The 19532-nt window shown below is 40.9% G+C and overlaps 1 protein-coding gene across 1 annotated transcript in view; it reads left to right on the forward strand.

Moving 5' to 3' along the window:
- PIP5K1B (phosphatidylinositol-4-phosphate 5-kinase type 1 beta) overlaps positions 1-19532 on the forward strand; it is a 303995-nt gene that overhangs the window by 183470 nt on the left and 100993 nt on the right. The window contains exons 6-7 of the mRNA XM_053574514.1: positions 4205-4357; positions 9123-9422. Coding sequence (XP_053430489.1) covers positions 4205-4357; positions 9123-9422 — 453 coding nt within the window. The remainder of the gene's footprint in view (positions 1-4204; positions 4358-9122; positions 9423-19532) is intronic.

Below are 19532 nucleotides of genomic sequence, written 5' to 3' on the forward strand. Positions count from 1 at the left end.
GTGGCCAGTGCCCCAACCACTGAGCTATGGGCACCAAGCCTCAAGATATGGTTATTTTACAAAGCTATAGTAATCAAAACAGCATGGTACTAACCTAAAAACAGATCCATGAACCGATGGAATAGGATAGAGAGCCCAGAAATGATCCCACACATTTCTATAGTCAATTGATTTTCAACCAACGTGCCACGAAACATGCAATGGGAAAAGGACACGCTCTTCAGTAAACCGTGCTGGAGAAACTGGCTGTCCACATCCAGAGGAATAAAATTATACACTGATCTCACACCATATATATAAGAATCAACCCAAAATGGATTAAAGACTTAAATATAAAGACCTATAAAGCTACTAGAGCAGCAGTTCTCAACCTGTGGGTCGCAACCCACGGGAACTGTATTAAAGGGCTGCAGCATTAGGAAGGTTGAGAACCACTGGCCTAGAGAAAAACATGGGGGAAGACTGTAACATGTTGGTCTGGACAATAAGTTCTTGGATGTGACCCAAAAAGCACAAGCAACAAAAACAAGAATTTGATATCATATCAAACTAGAAAGCTTCTACACAGCAAAGAAAACAATTAACAGAGTTAGACGACAACCCTTAGATTGGGAGAAAATATGTGCAAATTATACATCAGATATGAGGTTAATATCCAGAATATATAAGGAACTCAAACTACTCAATAACAAGAAAACAACCCTATTATAAAATGGATGAAGGAACTGAATAGGCATTTCTCAAAATATAAAATAGTCAATGATAAATGAAAAAAAGCCCTTAATACCACTAATTATCAGAGCAGTGCCATTTAAAACCGCAGTGAGATATCACCTCACACTGTTAGAATGGCTATTATCAGAAAGATGAAAGATAACAAATGTTGGTGAGGATGTGCATTCCGGGGAGCCCTCCTACACTGTTGGTGGGACTCTAACTTAGTACAAACATTTTGGAAAACAGTATGAAGGTTCCTCAGAAAACTAAAAATAGGACTATCACATGATCCAGCCATGCCACTACTGGGTATATATCCAAAGGAATCGAAATCAGTATGTCAAAGACAAGCGTTCATTGTAGCATTTTTCACTAGAGTTAAGATGGCAATAACCTGAGTGCTGTCAGTAGGATAAGTAGATTTTATAAAATGTGGTACATACATAATGGAATACTATTCAGCCTTAAGAACAAAAGAAATACTGCCATTTGGGGCAATGCGGATGAATCCCAAAAACATGCGAAGTGAAATAAGCCAGGCACAGAAACACAAATAAGCATGATCTTACTCATGGGGACGCTGAAGAGGTCAAGTTCACAGAAGTGGAGAGCGTGGTGGTGACTACGAGCAGGGAGGGGGTGGGCAGGGAGAGGTGAAACTGTTGGTCAAAGAGCACAAAGTCTGCTACACCGGGGAGCAAGTCCTGGTGTCCACTGCAAAGCACAGTGACTATTGTCAACAAGAATATATACTTCTAAATTGCAAAAAGAATGGATTTTAAATATTCTTACCACAAAGAACTGTGAGGTGGTAGATATGTTAATGAGCCAGATTTGATCACTCCACAATGAATACGTTGTTGAAATGTCATATCATACCCCACAAATACATATTATTTGTCAGTTCTAATTTAAAAATAGAAAAATAAAAAATGAAAATAGATACAATTCTTTCAGCCCCTGCTTTTGCCAAGTTGGTCCTGACCTCACACCTATATTAACCGCCTTTCTTTTTCTCTGCCCTCCACTTTTTCTCTAGTTGATCATCTGAGTTATTAGTTAATAAACACAAAAATGGCCTTCTCTGCTGGTTTTTAGCACTTTTAGTGAGATTTACAGCCCTCAAGTTGTTGGTGGAGTTCAGCCATTTGCCTGACAGAAGTTCATCGAGCCCTGGCTATGAGTGCGCAAGGCACAGGTGCTGGGACTGTAGCAGAGTATCCAACACTCAGAGTTTCTCCTCACACAGAGTTTTACAGTCTAGTGGGAACTCAGGAAAAGGAAATAGGCAATTGCAGGACTCTCTGGTAACTTCTGTGATGAGGAATGCAGGGCCAGGAAGCAATTTATCTGGACTCAAGCACAGGAGAGTTTTCCAGAGCAAGTGCTGTCCCAGCAGACACAGGCTAAAGCTGTTGTGACAGCCTGTGAACTGTGTTCCTTGCATCTTCCTCCTTTCCATCCTCAGAGGCTTCTGTCCCCACCAGACAGAGTGATGTCTGCTCTAAACCCTCCAGTGGAGTCCCAGGTCCCTAGGAGAAGAGGCCAGAGTTCTCACATGGCTGTGCAGTGCCCTACGTGGTCTGCCCTCGCGACCCTTTCAGCCTTCTCCTCCTGGCCCTCTGCTCTGGCCACTGGCCTCCTTTCTGTGTCTTGAATTCTCAGGTCTCAGGACTTTGCATTTGCCTTTTCCCTTGCCTGAAATGTCCATTTCCCCAGACAGCCACATGACCTGATGCCTCTGCTCTGATGCCACCCTCCCAGTGAGCCCTTTTGCAACCCAGCCCTGGCTCATTGCTGGTACTCCCTGCCTCTCTCTGTGATTCATTTTTCTCCATAGCACGTAGATCCATATTCTGATGGATCATTTGTTTACTTGTTTACTGTCTGTTTCCTCCTACTAGGATACAAGCTTCATGCAGCAGATGCTCAGTGGCTGTTATTTAAGTGTTGACTGAACACAGGAATGAGGGGTTGTTAAACAGGGTAAAGTAGCCTGGGGATTGTTTTAGGCAAAGGGAAATGCAAAAGCCCTGGAGTAGAGTGGCTCCTTCCAGAACTTGAGAAGTCACTCTATGTGGCTAGAGCTAAAGTTTATTGAAGGAAGCAGGCTGAGGAGGAGACTGGAACATTCATGCCCTTGAAAGCTCCGTTAAAAACCATTAGAAAATGTGAAGGCCCAGAAAAGCCTGATCAGATTTGCATTTTAGAAAGATCTCTGGTTTCCTGGTGAACGTACTGGAGGGGATGAGCGTGGCCACTTTAGACCAGGAGCTTACTGTAAGACTCCAACCACGAAATGATGAAAAATCCATTGAACTTAGCATAATTGGCAGAAGGGGTAGCATGCAAGGGGCACACAGAATCAACAGTCTGGATGGGGAAGATGAAAAAATGTGAGGAGTCGAGAATGATGCCCAGGCTTCTGGTAGGGGGAACAAGGTAAACAATATCTCCATTCTCTAAGATAAGGGACAGAGGATCTAGAGTCAACATGTACAGTTGTGCAGGGTGTGCACTGCCCAAGCATTCCTACCTGGCTGAGAGGAAGGAGTGGTGACTGGAATCCAGCCCTTCTTGTACTCTCCAACCTTGGATGCCGCGCTTGCACTGCATCTGCCAAGATAAAGGGATGCATCTTTCTAATTACTACAAAGGCACCATATGGGCTAAACATAGCCCTGAGATGAATTTTACTTTGAACTTGATGCCTCCAAAGTGTTTGTGGTATAACCAAGTAAAATTGTCTATTGCATGTTTGATGAACAAGTCTGGAGCCCTAGAGAGAGTTCTGGGCTGGAGATACAGATGTTAGGGTCATCTCCTTGTTGAAACCATGAGTGGATGACATCTCCTGGAAAAATAAATAGTGAAAAGAGAAGAGGGGTTGGTGTTGCAGCAATAGATGTGCAGTGTGGATCACATTATTTTTATGAACACTTACTGGAAACAAAGCACCTTAGTCAACATTACTATTTCAATTATTTCAGGACAGATGGGATGATTCATGATTCTATCACATGATAATTGCAGGGGGAGGGCATGTCTGTTTTTCATCACAGAATTATTAAGACAATGGACCAAATAAGTCTTCAGAAATCTCACCAAGAGCCTTCTTAGCATTCCTAGAGCCTCTTTTTTTTTTTTTGTAGAGACAGGGTCTCACTTTATGGCCCTCGGTAGAGTGCCGTGGCCTCACACAGCTCACAGCAACCTCCAACTCCTGGGCTTAAGCGATTCTCTTGCCTCAGCCTCCCACGTAGCTGGGACTACAGGTGCCCGCCACAACGCCCGGCTGTTTTTTGGTTGCAGTGTGACCGGGGCCGGGTTTGAACCCGTCACCCTTGGTATATGGGGCCTCTTTTAAAGCCAGTAGAGAGGGCTTCCTATTTCAGAATGGCCAAGGTATATCATGCTGGCATTGTCCTCCTCGGAAGTATTCTATACATCAAGTATATTTTAAATGTTTATTTATTTGCTCTTTTAGTATTCCATCTGCAGTGAACCTCTAATAGAGCTATGCAACCCTGGAGCCAGCGGATCTTTATTTTTTCTGACCAGTGATGATGAATTTATCATCAAAACAGTTCAACATAAAGAAGCTGAGTTCCTTCAGAAGCTACTGCCAGGATATTACATGGTAAGGAACTGCACAGAATTAAAGCTAATACTTTCGGTTGAATTCTTCCTCTCAACAAATTTTTTTTTTTAATGTTTTCTTTTAATGCCTTTTGGTGTGTTTCTTTCTCTTTGGTGGACTTTATTTTGCATTTACATTAGGCTATGACATTCATTAAATAGATTGTCAAGACAAAATGAAAACTAAATGGTAGAGCATAGTTGTTGAATCACATCATTGTGGGTTCAAATCCCAGCTCAGCCATCAACTAGCTGTAAGTCCCTGGATAAGCAACATAGCTACTGAGCCTTAGTTCTCTCCGTCTTTAAAAGCTGGGAAATACCAGTTTGTTGTTGTGATTAAAAAAAAAAAAAAAACAGACAAAGGATATGTAGGATAAGGGAAGAAGAAAGGGGACAATGCTTTGCAAAGCTCTTTGCATTCAGTACATGATAATATGTATCTGGGTTGAGTAACTGTTTCTTTGCCTTGAAAATATTACACAAAAGGTGATTTCCATGTTATCAAACAATATGCTTCATTGATTTCTTACTGTGTGGTAAGCAAGACCTTAAGTATTGTATTCCCTACCTCATTAATCTTCACAATGACTTTGGATACTACACTTACTGCCATTTTATGGATGAGATAATTAAGGCAAAGGTAGATTGAGTAACTTGCCAAGTGTTGTTCAGCTAGAGAGCTGCAGAGCTGGGGCTGCACAGCAGTGGGGCGACAGCCATTGCGTTTCCAACCCCTGCACTAACCCACACACACATTCTGCATTAGCTATTCTTAGCTAGTGCACTTCAAAATTTAAGATTTCATAGATTCAATACGATAACATGAAAATCACCTTTTGTGTAACGTTCTCAAAGCAAAGAAACAGGGCGGCGCCAGTGGCTCAGTGAGTAGGGCACAGGCCCCATACACCAAGGATGGTAGGTTTGAACCCGGCCCCGGCCAAACTGCAACAAAAAAATAGCTGGGTGTTGTGGTGAGCGCCTGTAGTCCCAGCTGCTTGGGAGGCTGAGGCAAGAGAATTTCCTAAGCTGAAGAGCTGGAGATTGCTGTGAACTGTGACGTCAGAGCACTCTACTGAAGGTGACAAAGTGAGACTCTGTCTCTAAAAAGAAAAAAAGAAAAAGACAAAGAAACAGTAACTTAACCCAGATGAGTTAAGTACTACACATTTAATCCAAAAAATTAAAGAAATAAACCCTTTTCCTAAGTACTTCTATCATTTTCATACCTCTGGTTTCATTGTACTTTCATGACAGTTAATAATTTTCTGTGATGGGAATGGCTACATGGATTTCCAACGCCTCACTTCTGCCATTCCCTTGCTATATGAGGAATAACTGCCATCTTTATTTTAAAAAAAAGAAAAAAAAGATTATCTCCTCAATTGATTATCTCATTAATTTTTTTTTTTTTGGAACAAAGATGATAGTTATCATCTCACATAACAACTGAACGGCAGAACTAAGGCTTTATCACACAGCTCATTTGTATATAAAAATATTATTTTAATTTCAAAATCTGCTAGAGATAGCATTAAATACTATAAAGTAATCTCATATGCAAGTGTAATAATTAAAAATCTACATAAAAATCTTAGTGGTCAGCAGGCAAATTTGAAAAAGTTTTGGTCTTGAGCAGTATTTTCTTTTCTTTAGAAAAAATATATTAAAAAAGCAAAAGAAGGCAAAGTATGATCCATGCCTGGGATCCTAGCACCTTGGGAGGCTGAGGCAGAATTGCTTGAGGCCAAGAGTTTGTGACTAGACTAAGCAAGACCAATACCCCATCTCTTTGGGGAAAAAAAAAAAAAAATAGAAAAATAGCCAGGCATGGCGGTGGGTGCCAGTAGTCCTAACTACTTGGGAGGCTGAGGCAGGAGGATCACTTGAGCCTGGGAGTTTGAGGTTGCTGTGCACTATGATGGTGACACTGCCCGGTAGCCTAGGCAAGAGAGACCCAATCTCAGAAAAAAAAAATGCAATGAACTATAATTCCTTTCCCAGAGATACATATTAGTAAAGTTTGGTATATAGCCTTTCACATATATTTTGTTCATGTATTTTAAAATAACCTAAAATCGGGATGAAATTGGCATATGTTCTTTGATGACCTACTTAAATGTATAAATTTTAAGCTTCTATAATTCTAAGCTTACATATACTAGTTCTTTATTATAGAACTGCATTGTATAATCTGGAGCCCATTGGCCATATGTGACTATTTACATTTAATTAAAATAAGCTAACATTTTCAAATTTAACTAAACAAGTCATTTTATCCCATTTATAGAAGCTAACGAACAAAATAATTCATTCTAATAACAAGAAAAAATATGAACATTATGTTGTTATCCAAACAGATACTGAGAAACTAACTCAAAATTCAACATTCACCTAATTAAAATTCTAAAAATTGGCAGGAAAGTTTTTTTAACACAGTAAATAAATAAATAAGGAACACACACATAATATCTCATAGAGAAAAACAAGAGTCTTTCCTCTCAAGGATCCCTCCATCAGTGATATTTTCCAAGACCTTTGTAAGAAGTTCAATGACTTTAAATACAAAAAGAAACGGAAGAAAAGCGTAGGCAATGTTCTCTGTAAATAAAAATGAGTAAAACGTCAAGAAAATACACCAGTAAGTTCTAGAGGTAATAGGAGTCCAGCAGATTTGTAGGATATAAATCCACAAAATCCATTGTACTTCATTATACAGGTGATACAGAGCTGGAGAATATAAGGGAAAGAAACAGGTCTGTTCATGATGACAATAATTTACAATAAACATTATTAGAAAAATAACAATGTGAATAAATGGCATATGTGTACTGTAATTCTGATTGGGAAAGCAGATTATAGTAAGCGTAGCATTTGAACAGCAATCGATTCAGAAAGAATATTTGTGATGACAAGACAAACTCTAAAACACATGAGTCTATAAAAACAAATGTTACAAGATGAATATGAAGGAAACTACAAAATGTTATTGAAAGACACGGAAAAGATCTGAAATAATGAAGAAAATTTAGTATTGTTCTTGAATCAGTATTGTAAAAATTTCAATTACCTGCCGATTGGCTGATAAATACAGTCTGCCGCCAATCAAAAATTTGAGTAGGATTTTCCCAGAACTTGACAAAGATGAGTCATTTGAAAAAGCAAGTATCATTTTAAGGATTTTTTTTTAAATGACTAAACAGAAAGGTTGGAACAATGGACAACACATTTTACCAAAAATCCATTAAAGGCTCTGTGCCAGTAGCACAGTGGTTACGGCGCCAGCCACATACCCCGAGTGTGGCGGGTTCAAACCTGGCCCAGACCAGCTAAACAATGACAACTGCAACAAAAAATAGCTAGGTGTTGTGGTGGGAACCTTTAGTCCCAGCTACTTGGGAGGCTGAGGCAAGAGAATAGTTTAAGCTCAAGAGTTTGAGGTTGCTATGAATTGTGACACCATGACACTCTACGGAGGACCACATAGACTCTATCTAAAAAAAAAAAAAAATCCATTAAAGAGATGGTATTAGTACAGTTCTAGACAAATGAATCAATGGATTCAAATGAAATGTCCAGAAATAAACCCATGTGTATTTGTCAGCTTATTGTACTGACTCAGTTGGGGAAAGTCAGACTGTTCGATAAACGACCAGCCATTTGAGAGAACAGCTAAATTCCCTATTTCAGTTATTTCTCATGCACAAAAAAATAATATGGAGTGAAGACCAAATGTGATGAGCAAAACTATTAAAAATGTTGAAGAAAATAGAAGTTTGTAAAATGAGGGGTAAAAAAACTTTGTTAAACAAAAAGCAAAATAAAAGCAGAAGAACCAAGTAGATAAACATGAGCATATCAAAAAGCAAAAAATATATATAACAAAAAATAGCAGACACAAAATTAGTATAAGCTCATAGAATATTTCTGGAATGATGAAAATAACAGTAGTTTCCTCAAATGTTGGGAATTGGGGAAAGGTTCAGAAATAGCAGAATTTCATTGTGTACACATATACCCTTTGGTAAACTATTTTAATTTTTCTTACCTACTTTTAAAGTGGAACAAAAACAGGCATGTATTCCCTTGTTCTATAATAAAGACAACATACTAGGAAAAATTAGCCCCTATAGAAGAAGGAAATGGTAAATATACAGGCTATATCAAGAATTCTCACAATGACAAAAACCTATTAAAAAATGACCAAGAAATATTATCACAAAATTGTCCCTGACATAGCTAAAAATACATCAAAAGTATTAAGTTTCTATAATCAGTGGCATTCAAATTTTAGAAAATACGTTTCCATTTTTCACCAAAGTTTGATAGTATTCAGCATGGGTAAGAATTATGGGAAACCTTACCCAGTGTGGTAGGTTGTAAATGAACCTACCATTTTAGAAGATAGTTTTATAGGAGCTATTAAAATTTGAAATGTTCATCTCTTGTATTCCAGCAATTAATTTTCTCTTTAGCTACCTAGAACTCATGATACCCATAATTCTTTACCTGCATCTCATTGGAGGTAATTTGGAGCCCTGTGTCCATTTTCAATTCAGTCACTTTTACTGCTCTGAGTTTGAAAGGGTAAAGCTTTTGTTCCAAAGGTAAAATTGGAAACAGCAAAACTTTTAGCAATAGACATTAATAAAGATAATCACATCCCATTTTTAATCACAATATCAGCATGAAAATGTATCTTTTGTGGAGCATTGTTTTATAAAAATAGACTATTATAAATATCTTTGTGTGTCTGTTCCTAGAATTTAAACCAGAACCCAAGAACACTCTTGCCAAAATTTTACGGACTGTACTGCATGCAGTCAGGGGGCATTAACATCAGGATTGTGGTGATGAACAACGTTTTGCCACGCTTCATGAGAATGCACTTTACATATGATTTGAAAGGTTCAACGTATAAGCGAAGAGCATCCCGGAAAGAGAGAGAGAAATCCAACCCCACATTCAAGGACTTAGATTTCCTGCAAGACATGCATGAAGGGTTGTATTTTGATACAGAAACGTACAATGCACTTATGAAAACACTTCAGAGAGACTGCCGGGTAAGGATGTATCACTGCTGTGATTTCCTTTGAAACGTCATCCCTGATCATGTACACTTTAACTGTCCCTTATGCAAAGCATAGAAATAAGAAATGTCCAAAATAGACGTATGCGATCTCATCTTTCCCACTCCTGGTGCTAAGCCATGCCTCCTTGATATGGAAAGAATTTGGTGGATGATACGGGAATTATCTAGAGTCTCTTAACTCTGATGGTTTTATTAATAAGCTAAGTCATCTTTCCTTGACAAAATGAAACAAGAAAGCCTTGTTTTCTTTTCTGGCTTTCCTGTGAGGAAGATAGTTCAACTAGAAAGAAATAGAATTGAGGTTTAATGCGGTGATTAGCAATAAAACCCATATACAAATGTTCAAAGAAGTAAGATTTCAACTAGGGAGACAAGTTTAGAGAAAATGTACTTGAGTTGAATAAATGGTTTTCTGGAAATCCATGATGTGAACAGCACACTTGCTGAAATTGTTTTATACAATCTGAGTAAGAGGCGATCAGGAATGAGGCTTGCCACAGAGCCAAGGCCATTCCATGCAAACTTAGCTGCAATCATTTTTAAACGTAAGGAAGAATTCCTCCTAGCCTATAATCCTTAAAACAAACAGCTAAGGCTAAAACCAAGGAAGATTTTTATCGCACTGTGAAAGCACATAAAAAAAATTTTTTTTGGAGAAAAAGATAAAAATTAAATTCTAATGGCTTCTGAAGGATAATGGTAACTTAACAAATCCCCAGGAATATCATTTTCCCAGATGAGCTTGGGAGAACTGTCCAGGCTACTCAGCTAAGTTGGGTGTAGTGGAGGAGGACAGAAAGCAGGGTGGCATGAGGTTGGGCCCGGGCCAGTCCAGGGCTTCCTGGGGTATAGTTAGGAGTCCTGGTCACTGGGATGTGCCTTCTAGGTTGGGATTTTCTGGGTCTTCGGTGAACCTGGACAAATGACACATGTTGTTGTGGGGAAGGGGACAAGTCTCTGCCAGACCTGAACTCACTTGAAGGTGAGGAAGACAGTCTCACCATCGCCTCGAATGTATAAAGTAGGGAATCCTTACTGAGGAACACAATCCTGCTGTTTTGGGCTTTCTTTGTTCTTTCTACCTGTTACAACACATAAAATCATGCATGAAAATGTGTCCTTGGACTTGTTTTCTCCCTTGACAGAGATGTTACCCCCCTTTGTATTGAATGCTTACAGCGTGCCAGGCTAGTCTAAGATTTTTTAATTCATCATTTCATTTCCTTCTCTTAGCAACCCTTTGAAATCAGAACTATTCTCCCATTTTAATGGCTGAAGAATTCTATTCTTAAAGAAGTTCAGAAACCTGTCTAGCATCACTTAGCAAGTCAATGACAGAGCCTACATCTGTTTGAGTACAAAGCATGTAATCTAAAACTGAAACTTAAAGATTGACTCTGAAGATTGTTTAAAATTATCTTTTCGGGCGGCGCCTGTGGCTCAGTCGGTAAGGCGCCGGCCCCATATACCGAGGGTGGCGGGTTCCAAACCCGGCCCCGGCCAAACTGCAACCAAAAAATAGCTGGGCGTTGTGGCGGGCGCCTGTAGTCCCAGCTGCTCGGGAGGCTGAGGCAAGAGAATCGCTTAAGCCCAGGAGTTGGAGGTTGCTGTGAGCTGTGAGGCCACGGCACTCTACTGAGGGCCATAAAGTGAGACTCTGTCTCTACAAAAAAAAATAAAAATAAAAAAAAAAATAAAATTATCTTTTCAGAATTCAAGGAAGGAACAGTGGGAACCAAGCCAAAAAAAAAAAAAAAATTATGTCCAGCAGAGCTATTCAGATATCTCAGCAGATTTGAGTGATTCATGTTTTTCTTTAAAAAAAGAAAAGAAAACAAAACAAATCACACACATTTTAGTAGAAACCTTTCTCCTGTGTTTTTTCTTACCCTTACAGGATGTGGGTGAAAAGTGCCTCTCAATTCCCCAGAGTCTGGTACGAGCCTCTCCACTTTTAGATTTGCTTTCTTGTGTGTGTGTGTGTGTGGTATATGCATGCTTCTTGCCTCTTTACTATGGAAAGCCTTTTTCTACCATCTTCCTAAATCAAATGATTCTATGCCAGGAAAAAAATGTCAAACGTAAAAACGCCGTTGCACAGAATCTATCTGTTTACCGTTTCCTGAGTTCAGTACTGAGAGACCGAGGTCCCAAACAGCTTGTCATCAGGAGTGAGACCTTAGAGGTTTGCCTTTTTCTTTTTTTTTAAGAGAGTCTCACTTTGTCATCCTCAGTAGAGTGCTGTAATGTCACAGCTCACAGCAACCTCTAGTTCCTGGGCCTAAGCTATTCTCTTGCCTCAGCCACCCGAGTAGCTGGGACTACAGGCGCCCGCGACAACGCTCAGCTATTTTTTTGTTGCAGTTTGGCTGGGGCCGGGTATGAACCCGCCACCCTCGGTATATGGGGCCGGCACCCTACTCACTGAGTGACAGGTGCCACCCTGCCTTTGTATTTTTTATCTTTTCCCAGACTTGTTGCTCTGAGAAACAGAAAGGTTAGTGTAAAGGTGTCCTGAGGCCGCCTCCTTGTCGCTCTGCGCATTGTATGTTACACAAGACACAGACCCCGGACCGTCTTTAAATTGCACACATTTGCCTTCAGAAAGGCTCTTCCAGGCATTGTTTGGGAACGTGTAAATGCCAAGTTATGGGGGAACCCAGCTCCCTTCTCTGCTCTGCCCTGACCATGACCATGACTGCATCCTCTGTGATCTGGAGTTGACAACTGGTTGTCTGAGCAGAGCTGCCATAAGACGTGTGTCTGGATTTGCTTGATATTTAGTAGTCATGGGCCTCTTTGCAAAACAGATGAATGCTATGAACTGTCCTCCCAGCAAAATGACCATTCATGCAGCGTTCATGAATCCCTTAGAGCTCGTCCTCCCTCCCCTGTCCGTCCTTCCCCCTTCCTGAGGTCACCTCTCTCTTTCTTCATGATATCCTCTAAAGGGCCAGCTTTTTAGATGGCTGAAATAGGCTGTGTGGTTGGCATTGCTGAGCTTCAGTGCTCGCCAAGGGGCTGTAGGGATCCAAGGAGGCTGCAAGGTCACCCCTGACTGGTAGCAGCACCAAACCATCAGGGATCTCTGCTATTAAAATCCCTCTGAGAGGCATGGCTGCTAAGGCTTTGGATACAACCCAGCCATGGAAATCTGTTACTGGGGAAGCACCCCAGCCAGAGAAAGGGGAACTAGACCTGTGTCAGGATAAATCCTTTCTTTCACTTAGCGGACACATATTGCAAGCACATATATGCCGAGCATGAGGTGAATGACTCCACTTTCGATCAACTGCTGTGCAGTATATTGTGTACAATGATAGCATATTGTGAGGGTCGGAGTAAGGACACCATAGCTTGGTTTTGAGGAGTAAGAAGAGCTCTCTAGGAACGCAAAGCAGCAGAAGCTTATTTCCAGGAGAGAGAACAGTATAAGCCAGGTGCGAATTAGCATGGTGAGTTCCAGGAAGGCTTGCGGTCTGGTGTTCCGCAGTTAATAGAAGGGGAGAGCATGTGAGGTGGGAGAGGAAAGCAGCCAGGTGATGTCAGAAGACCCTTTCTGACGGTGCCAGGGGCTTCTTGAGGGCTTAGAAATGGCAATTCCAGGAATCTCAGGCCTTTGGATTCTGGCTTTTCTGTTGTTCCCGAAACAATAAGCCTTATAAACACTTGAGGCGCTCCCCTGGCTTCTAGCCCCCCCCTCATCTCTTCTTTCATATTTTGGCTTGACACCTGGGCTCTCAGGATCCACCTTCCTCTCACGTGAGTGGTGGCTGGGGGATTCCACGTGACATAGTGAGCTGTCTGACCGATGCTGCTCCCTGTTCCCTGAGGACCACATGCAGCCAGAGCTCTGCCTCCGCACTCTGCATCTGGGAAGACCTGGATAGCCTACCATGACCCCTCTTGACAAAAGCCATCTGCAGCCACCATCACCATCCCTACAGCAGCCCTTGAGTCCCTCTGCCCAGCTTCCCAGCCCAGCGTTGGGCCTCTGGATAAGACTGTCCGTTGGGGTGGTTCATCCCATCCCAGACCAACTCCTCCAAGGAGCACGTAGGCCACTCAGAACTGTTCTAGAAACCTGCTGAGCCCAGTTCTCCCAAAGGCTTCAAACAAAGGGCTCTTTCTAAAAGCAGGGATCCGGATCTCCCCCAGCCCCACACTGCTGTTCCCTGTCAGCTGGGCATGGGGAAGTGGATATGTAAATAATCTGTCCCCTTTCTTGAAAAATTTCCTGTCCCTTGGCCTCACCTTCTGTATGCCTGTCACGGTAGCTGTCCACATTCACAAAAGAATTTGGCCAGAGAAAGAGTGGAGCAAAACTGAGCACCCCAAAAATCTGCGGGTCACTTGCTGTCAAACAGAGTAGGACGTATTCAAACCGTGCCCTCCAACCCCCCATGACAGACAGGCTGAGGTGCCCATCCTGTTTGAGAACTGCTCTTTTGGCTCAGTGCCTGTGGCTCAGGCAGCTAAGGTGCCAGCCACATACACCTGAGCTGGCGGGTTTGAATCCAGCCTGGGCTGGCCAAACAACAATGATGGCTGCAACAGAAAATAGGCAGGCATTGTGGTGGGTGCCTGTAGTCCCAGCTACTTGGGAGGCAGAGGCAGGAGAATTGCTTGAGCCCAGGAGTTTGAGGTTGCTGTGAGCTGTGATGCCATAGCACTCTACCCAGGTTGACAGATTGAGGATCTGTCTTAAAAAAAAAAAGAGAGCGAGAGAGAGAGAACTGCTCTTTCCAGGTACCCTATCCTCACCCTGCAAGCCTGTCCCTCTTCTCTCTTCTCTATACCAAGGAACATGAGCAGGGTGCAGCCAATTGCCCAAATCAGTTCTCCGAAGCTTCCCTTTCCTCCGTCCCCTCCGTCTTTTTTGGCATGCAGTAAATCGCCATGTCCCCTCAAGTCTGTCTCCCAAATAATTTGTCATGAGGGCAAAGCCACCACCTCATTGAGTTTTGCTGTAGCCTCTTCTCTATTTGTAGTATCGTTGTCTTCCAGCACATCCCAGCTCTGCTGCCGGAGTGGCCTCTCATCAGGAGACTCACGATCCTCTAGCCGAGGTCACTTACTGCCTTTGTGCTAATGCCCCGGGCTTCCTAGCTTGCAACTTTAAGATCCTTCCTGATCTGGTCTTTGCTGCCATCTCCAGATGCCTCCTTCAGTTTCTCCCCGCCCTCCCCCAGCAGCCCCTGTTCTCCTGGCCTTCCTGATCAATTACAGGTGCCCTCTGAAGGCCTGGGTCCTGCTGTGAAGGCCTCACTCTGCTGGACCCTTCTTCCCTCTCTTCTTGCCCTGGTCCTCCCCGACTCTTCTCAGAAGTGCTCAGGCATCAGTTCCTTTAAGATCACCGTGCTCTGATTTGCCACGCATCCTGTGCTCACCTCTTTCATGGGATTTAGTATACTGTGTTATTGTTCTACGTGTGGATTCTGGAACCTGAGCTGTCTTTACATCTGCGTGCCTGGTTCTCAGTAGGTACTTAGTAAATGCCTGTTAGAATAGGTACCTGAACAAGGGAATAATAAACTGATGAGGAACAGGGAAAGGTTTAGGTACCCCTCTAAGGGCTTTGATGACTTTTATGTATTTAGCTGTTTTTTTAATTTTGCCTTATTTGGGAGGAAGTATTCAGTTTCAGTGTAATGCTTGCCAAATATGGCATTGAGAATTTAATAAAGTAGATGATCTCCATTTCAAGTCTCTTGGGATTATTTGAGAAACTGTACTGGTTGTCCTCATATTAAGTTTCATTTGTGTCACCAAAGTATGTATTTCAGTCAGTTTCCCAATGTCATAAATGGTCATTTAGTTTGTTTATACTGACCCCTGCCTTCTTTATAAGAGTGTATCATTTCCCCAGCTAGAGGAATTTGTAATTTCAGATTAATATGAGAGTACAAATGTCTAAGTTACATAGCTTGTGTTTGTCAGGCAAAGTCCAAGTTGTAGTTGAACCCTTCACCCAGGGGGTGTGCTGTATACCCCTACGTTGTGCCCATTAGATGAAAGCTAGTTCCCCTCCCTCCTTTCCCTTCCCTCTCTTAAATTTGTGTTTTTCTTTTGTGTGGTCATGTAGTTGTTTTTCTACTTGTTTCATATTAGTATTGATACTTGACCAAAGAGAATGTTCTTCAACTCCATTCAGGTTAATTTAAAAGATGTAAAGTCACTGTCTTTTTTATGGCTAAATAGTATTCCCTGGTATATGTATACCACAGTTTATTAATCCATTCATGGGTGATAGGCACTTGGGTCAATGCCACATTTTAGTGATTGCGAATTGAATTGCAATAATCATTCTGATGCAAATGTCCTTATAGCAAAATGATTTTTTTCTTCTGGGTAGATACCTAGTAATGGGATTGTGAGATCAAATGGAAGGTCTATTTTAGCTTTTTGAGGATTCTCCATACTTCTTTGCAAAGAGGTTGTATTAGTTTGCAATCTCACAGCATTGTAAAAGTATTCCCTTCTCTCCACATCCACACCAGCGTCTGCAGTTTTGGGACTTTCCAGCTAGACTTGAAATGTCTCCAAGGCCACAGCTTATATAACTTATATACCTCTCTGCAGCTGGAGTACTTGGCTTACTGTATACACTCAATACATGTTACAAGTGTGTGATAAAAATTCTTGAAAAGATATGTATTAAGGCTGGGCATGGTGGCTCACACCTGTAATCCTAGCACTCTGGGAGGCCGAGGCGGGTGGATTGCCTGAGCCAGAGCTAGACTTCATCTCTAAAAATAGCCAGGCATTGTGGCGGGCGCCTGTAGTCTCAGCTGTTTGGGAGGCTGAGGCAAGAGGATCCCTCGAGCCCAAGAGTTTGATGTTGCTGTGAGCTATGACGCCAAGACACTCTACTGAGGGTGATAAAGTAAGACTCTGTCTCAAAGGGGAAAAAAAAAAGAAAAGATATGTATTAATTTTGAAAGGCCAAGTAGGAATTATTTTTGTATTCATTTTTAATTCTTTATGAATATTCTTTGCTACAACTTCTCTAAGAAAAATCTGGAGTCCGATAAAATTTTGTTCATTAAATTCATAAATTATTATATCTGCAATATTTATTGATAACTCTGGGAAATGGCACTGAGATAAACTATGTTAGTGAGAATGTATGTTTACAACCTAAATGTTTTTGAGTCCATCAAGTGGGAGTCACATCAGAGACCGTCTTTATAATTAATTATCTAAATGACTTATTTTACATTTATTATCATTTTTGTTAAGCAGCAGAGCTTATTAATTTATAAAGAGTATGGAACCAATTTTCTTTTTTCACACAAATGACTATTATCATAAATATTAATAGGTTCTCAGAATTTAATGAAACCAGTCTTAAGGCTCCCAGAACTCTCTGATGTGCAAAGTGGGATCTTCATAAGCTCTAAATTTATAGATCAGATTCTTATCAGCAACGGGTATGGGTTATAATATGGGTCATTTTCTTTTCTTTCTTTTTTTTTTTTTTTTTTAGAGACAGTCTCACTGTATCACCCTCGGTAGAGTGCCATGGCGTCACACTGCTCACAGCAACCTCTAACTCCTGAGTTTAGTCTATTCTCTTGCCTCAGCCTCCCAAGTAGGACTATAGGCATTACCACAGGCACCTGCCACAACACCCGGCTTTTTTTGTTGCAGTTCGGCAGGGCCGGGTTTGAACCCACCACCCTCGGTATATGGGGCCGGTGCCTTACCCACTGAGCAACAGGCGTCGCCCACAATATGGGTCATTTTCTACAATACCTTAGTTCAATATCATGGCTTATGATTACCATTCAGCTGTGATTTTGTTTAGTATTATATTTTTTGCATTTTGTTCAGCCAGTTTATTTTTCTCTTTTGATACTGATGGCATTCCCAATTATCAGGGAGGAAAAGATGTTTCAGACCTAATAAAAAAGCCATGGACCTTTAGTGATGACAATGCTATAATTTAATGCTTTTTATCAATAAGGAATTTTATTTTCTTTATTATTTAGATTTTAACCAAATCTAAATGAAAAGGTTCAGGCACAGTGAGCCCACACTCCTAAGGTTACATATAAAAGAAGGTACAGATAAATTCATTATCTTTCAAAGTATGTTTTACAAACACTGTAAGCCTACAATATATTTCATTTGCTCCATTGTTTTTATTTATGAGTTTTGCTATCTCTAATATTAATTATTTTGAAAGCACGGCAATATAAGAATAAAGCAAAGTCAAAGTTGGTGAACAAATAAATAAAATCAACTCATAGAACTAAATATCATTTGAGTTGGAAGGCAGCCTAAGAGTTCTGAGAAACAGTAGAACAGTTGTCTTCCAGTGTCCGAGGAAAAAATGATTTTGGACTTACCTAGTCAAGCCAGGTTTTCTTGTGAGAACAGAAAGGAAGACATTATCATACATGCAAGGACATTTTAAATTTTTCTACTTGTAAATCCCTTCTTTTTTCACTTTTTATTTTGAGAGTAATTGTAGATTCCCTTGCACTTGGAAACAATAACACAGAAAGAGCTCATATACCCTTCACCCAGTTTCCCCCAATGGTAGTAGCATCTTACATGACCTTAGGTACTTTTTTTTAAATTTATTTATTTTTATTGTTAAATCATAGCTGTGTACATTAGTGCAATCAAGGGGTACAACGTGCTGGTTTCATATACAATCTGAAATAATCTCATCAAACTGTTCAACATAGCCTTCATGGCATTTTCTTAGTTATTGTATGTAGACATTTGTATTCTGCATTTAGTTAAGTTTCGCCTGTACCCATTTTAAGATGCACCGTAGGTGTGGCCCCACCTATTACCTTCCCTCCACCCGAACCTCCCCACTCCCTTCCCCTCCCTTGGCCCTTTCCCCATAGTCTTGTGCTATAGTTGAGTTATAGCCTTCATGTGAAAGCTATAAATTAGCTTCATAGTAGGGCTGAGTACATTGGATACTTTTTCTTCTATTCCTGAGATACTTTGCTAAGAAGAATATAGCCATAGTACCTCCTTCCTGCATGACCCCTCCCTAATTTCATGCAAACACCGTCTGTTTTTCATCACTATAATTGTCATTTGTCACTTCAAGAAGACTGTATAAATGAATCATACAGGATATGCCCCCTGCTATTGGCTTCTTTTCACTCAGCATAATACCTTTGAGATCCATTCAACTTATTGCCTGTGTCAATAGTTTGCTGAGTGATATGACGTGATGTGGATGTACCACAGTTTAACAGTCACTCATTGAAGAACCTTTGAGTTTTTTCCTGGTTTTTGAGGATTAAAAATAAAGCTGCTATGGCCATTTGTAAACTGGTTTTTGTATGAGCGTAAGTTTTCATTTCTCTGAGATCGATGCCTGTGTGCAACGTCTGTGTCATATGGTAAGTGCACATCTGGTGTTGTAAGAGGCCACCATGCTCTTCTCTAGAATGGGTGCACCACTTTCCATTCCCACCAGCAGCGTACGAGCCATCCATTTCTCCTCCTCCTTGACAGCGCTTGCTGTCGTCACTAGGTTTGTTTTTGTTTTTTTTTTTTAGCTATTCCAATAGGTGTGGATTTCTCTTGCTAAAACATTACTTGGGCATATGCTCCAGAAGAGCAAAAGCTAAACCCAACAAAGAAGTGGTTGGAGAAAGAGGAAAGAGTGGTCACAGGGAAACAGAGAAACTTTGATGGGTGAAGTCTGGTGACTGATACTGTACCTGTTAGACTAAATGAGAATGACAAGGATTCCTGAGAAAGAGGCATGAGGTACAGGATTTCTTCATGTATGTCTCTAAGAAGCACTTTTTATGAGGCTTTAAATTCTCAGAGCACTTCATCTAAAACTATTCTCTCGCCATTGTTATTGCTCATTATATTGTAATTCCTTGATTACTTGTTTAATGTCTGCTACTAAACTCTCCCTATGAGAACAGGAGCCCCAGGGCTTTGTTTTCCCACTCTTCAGCCCACGTGACAATTCTGACACAGCAGATCTTTGGTGTTGGTTTCCTGATGAATCCCAGGCAATGATGACAAATTTTTTTAGGTAATAGTGAAACTTACCTAATCAATAAACTTGATAAAAGCAGGTTTTGGT

The sequence above is a fragment of the Nycticebus coucang genome, chromosome 2, assembly GCF_027406575.1.
Source record: "Nycticebus coucang isolate mNycCou1 chromosome 2, mNycCou1.pri, whole genome shotgun sequence".
NCBI lineage: Eukaryota > Metazoa > Chordata > Mammalia > Primates > Lorisidae > Nycticebus > Nycticebus coucang.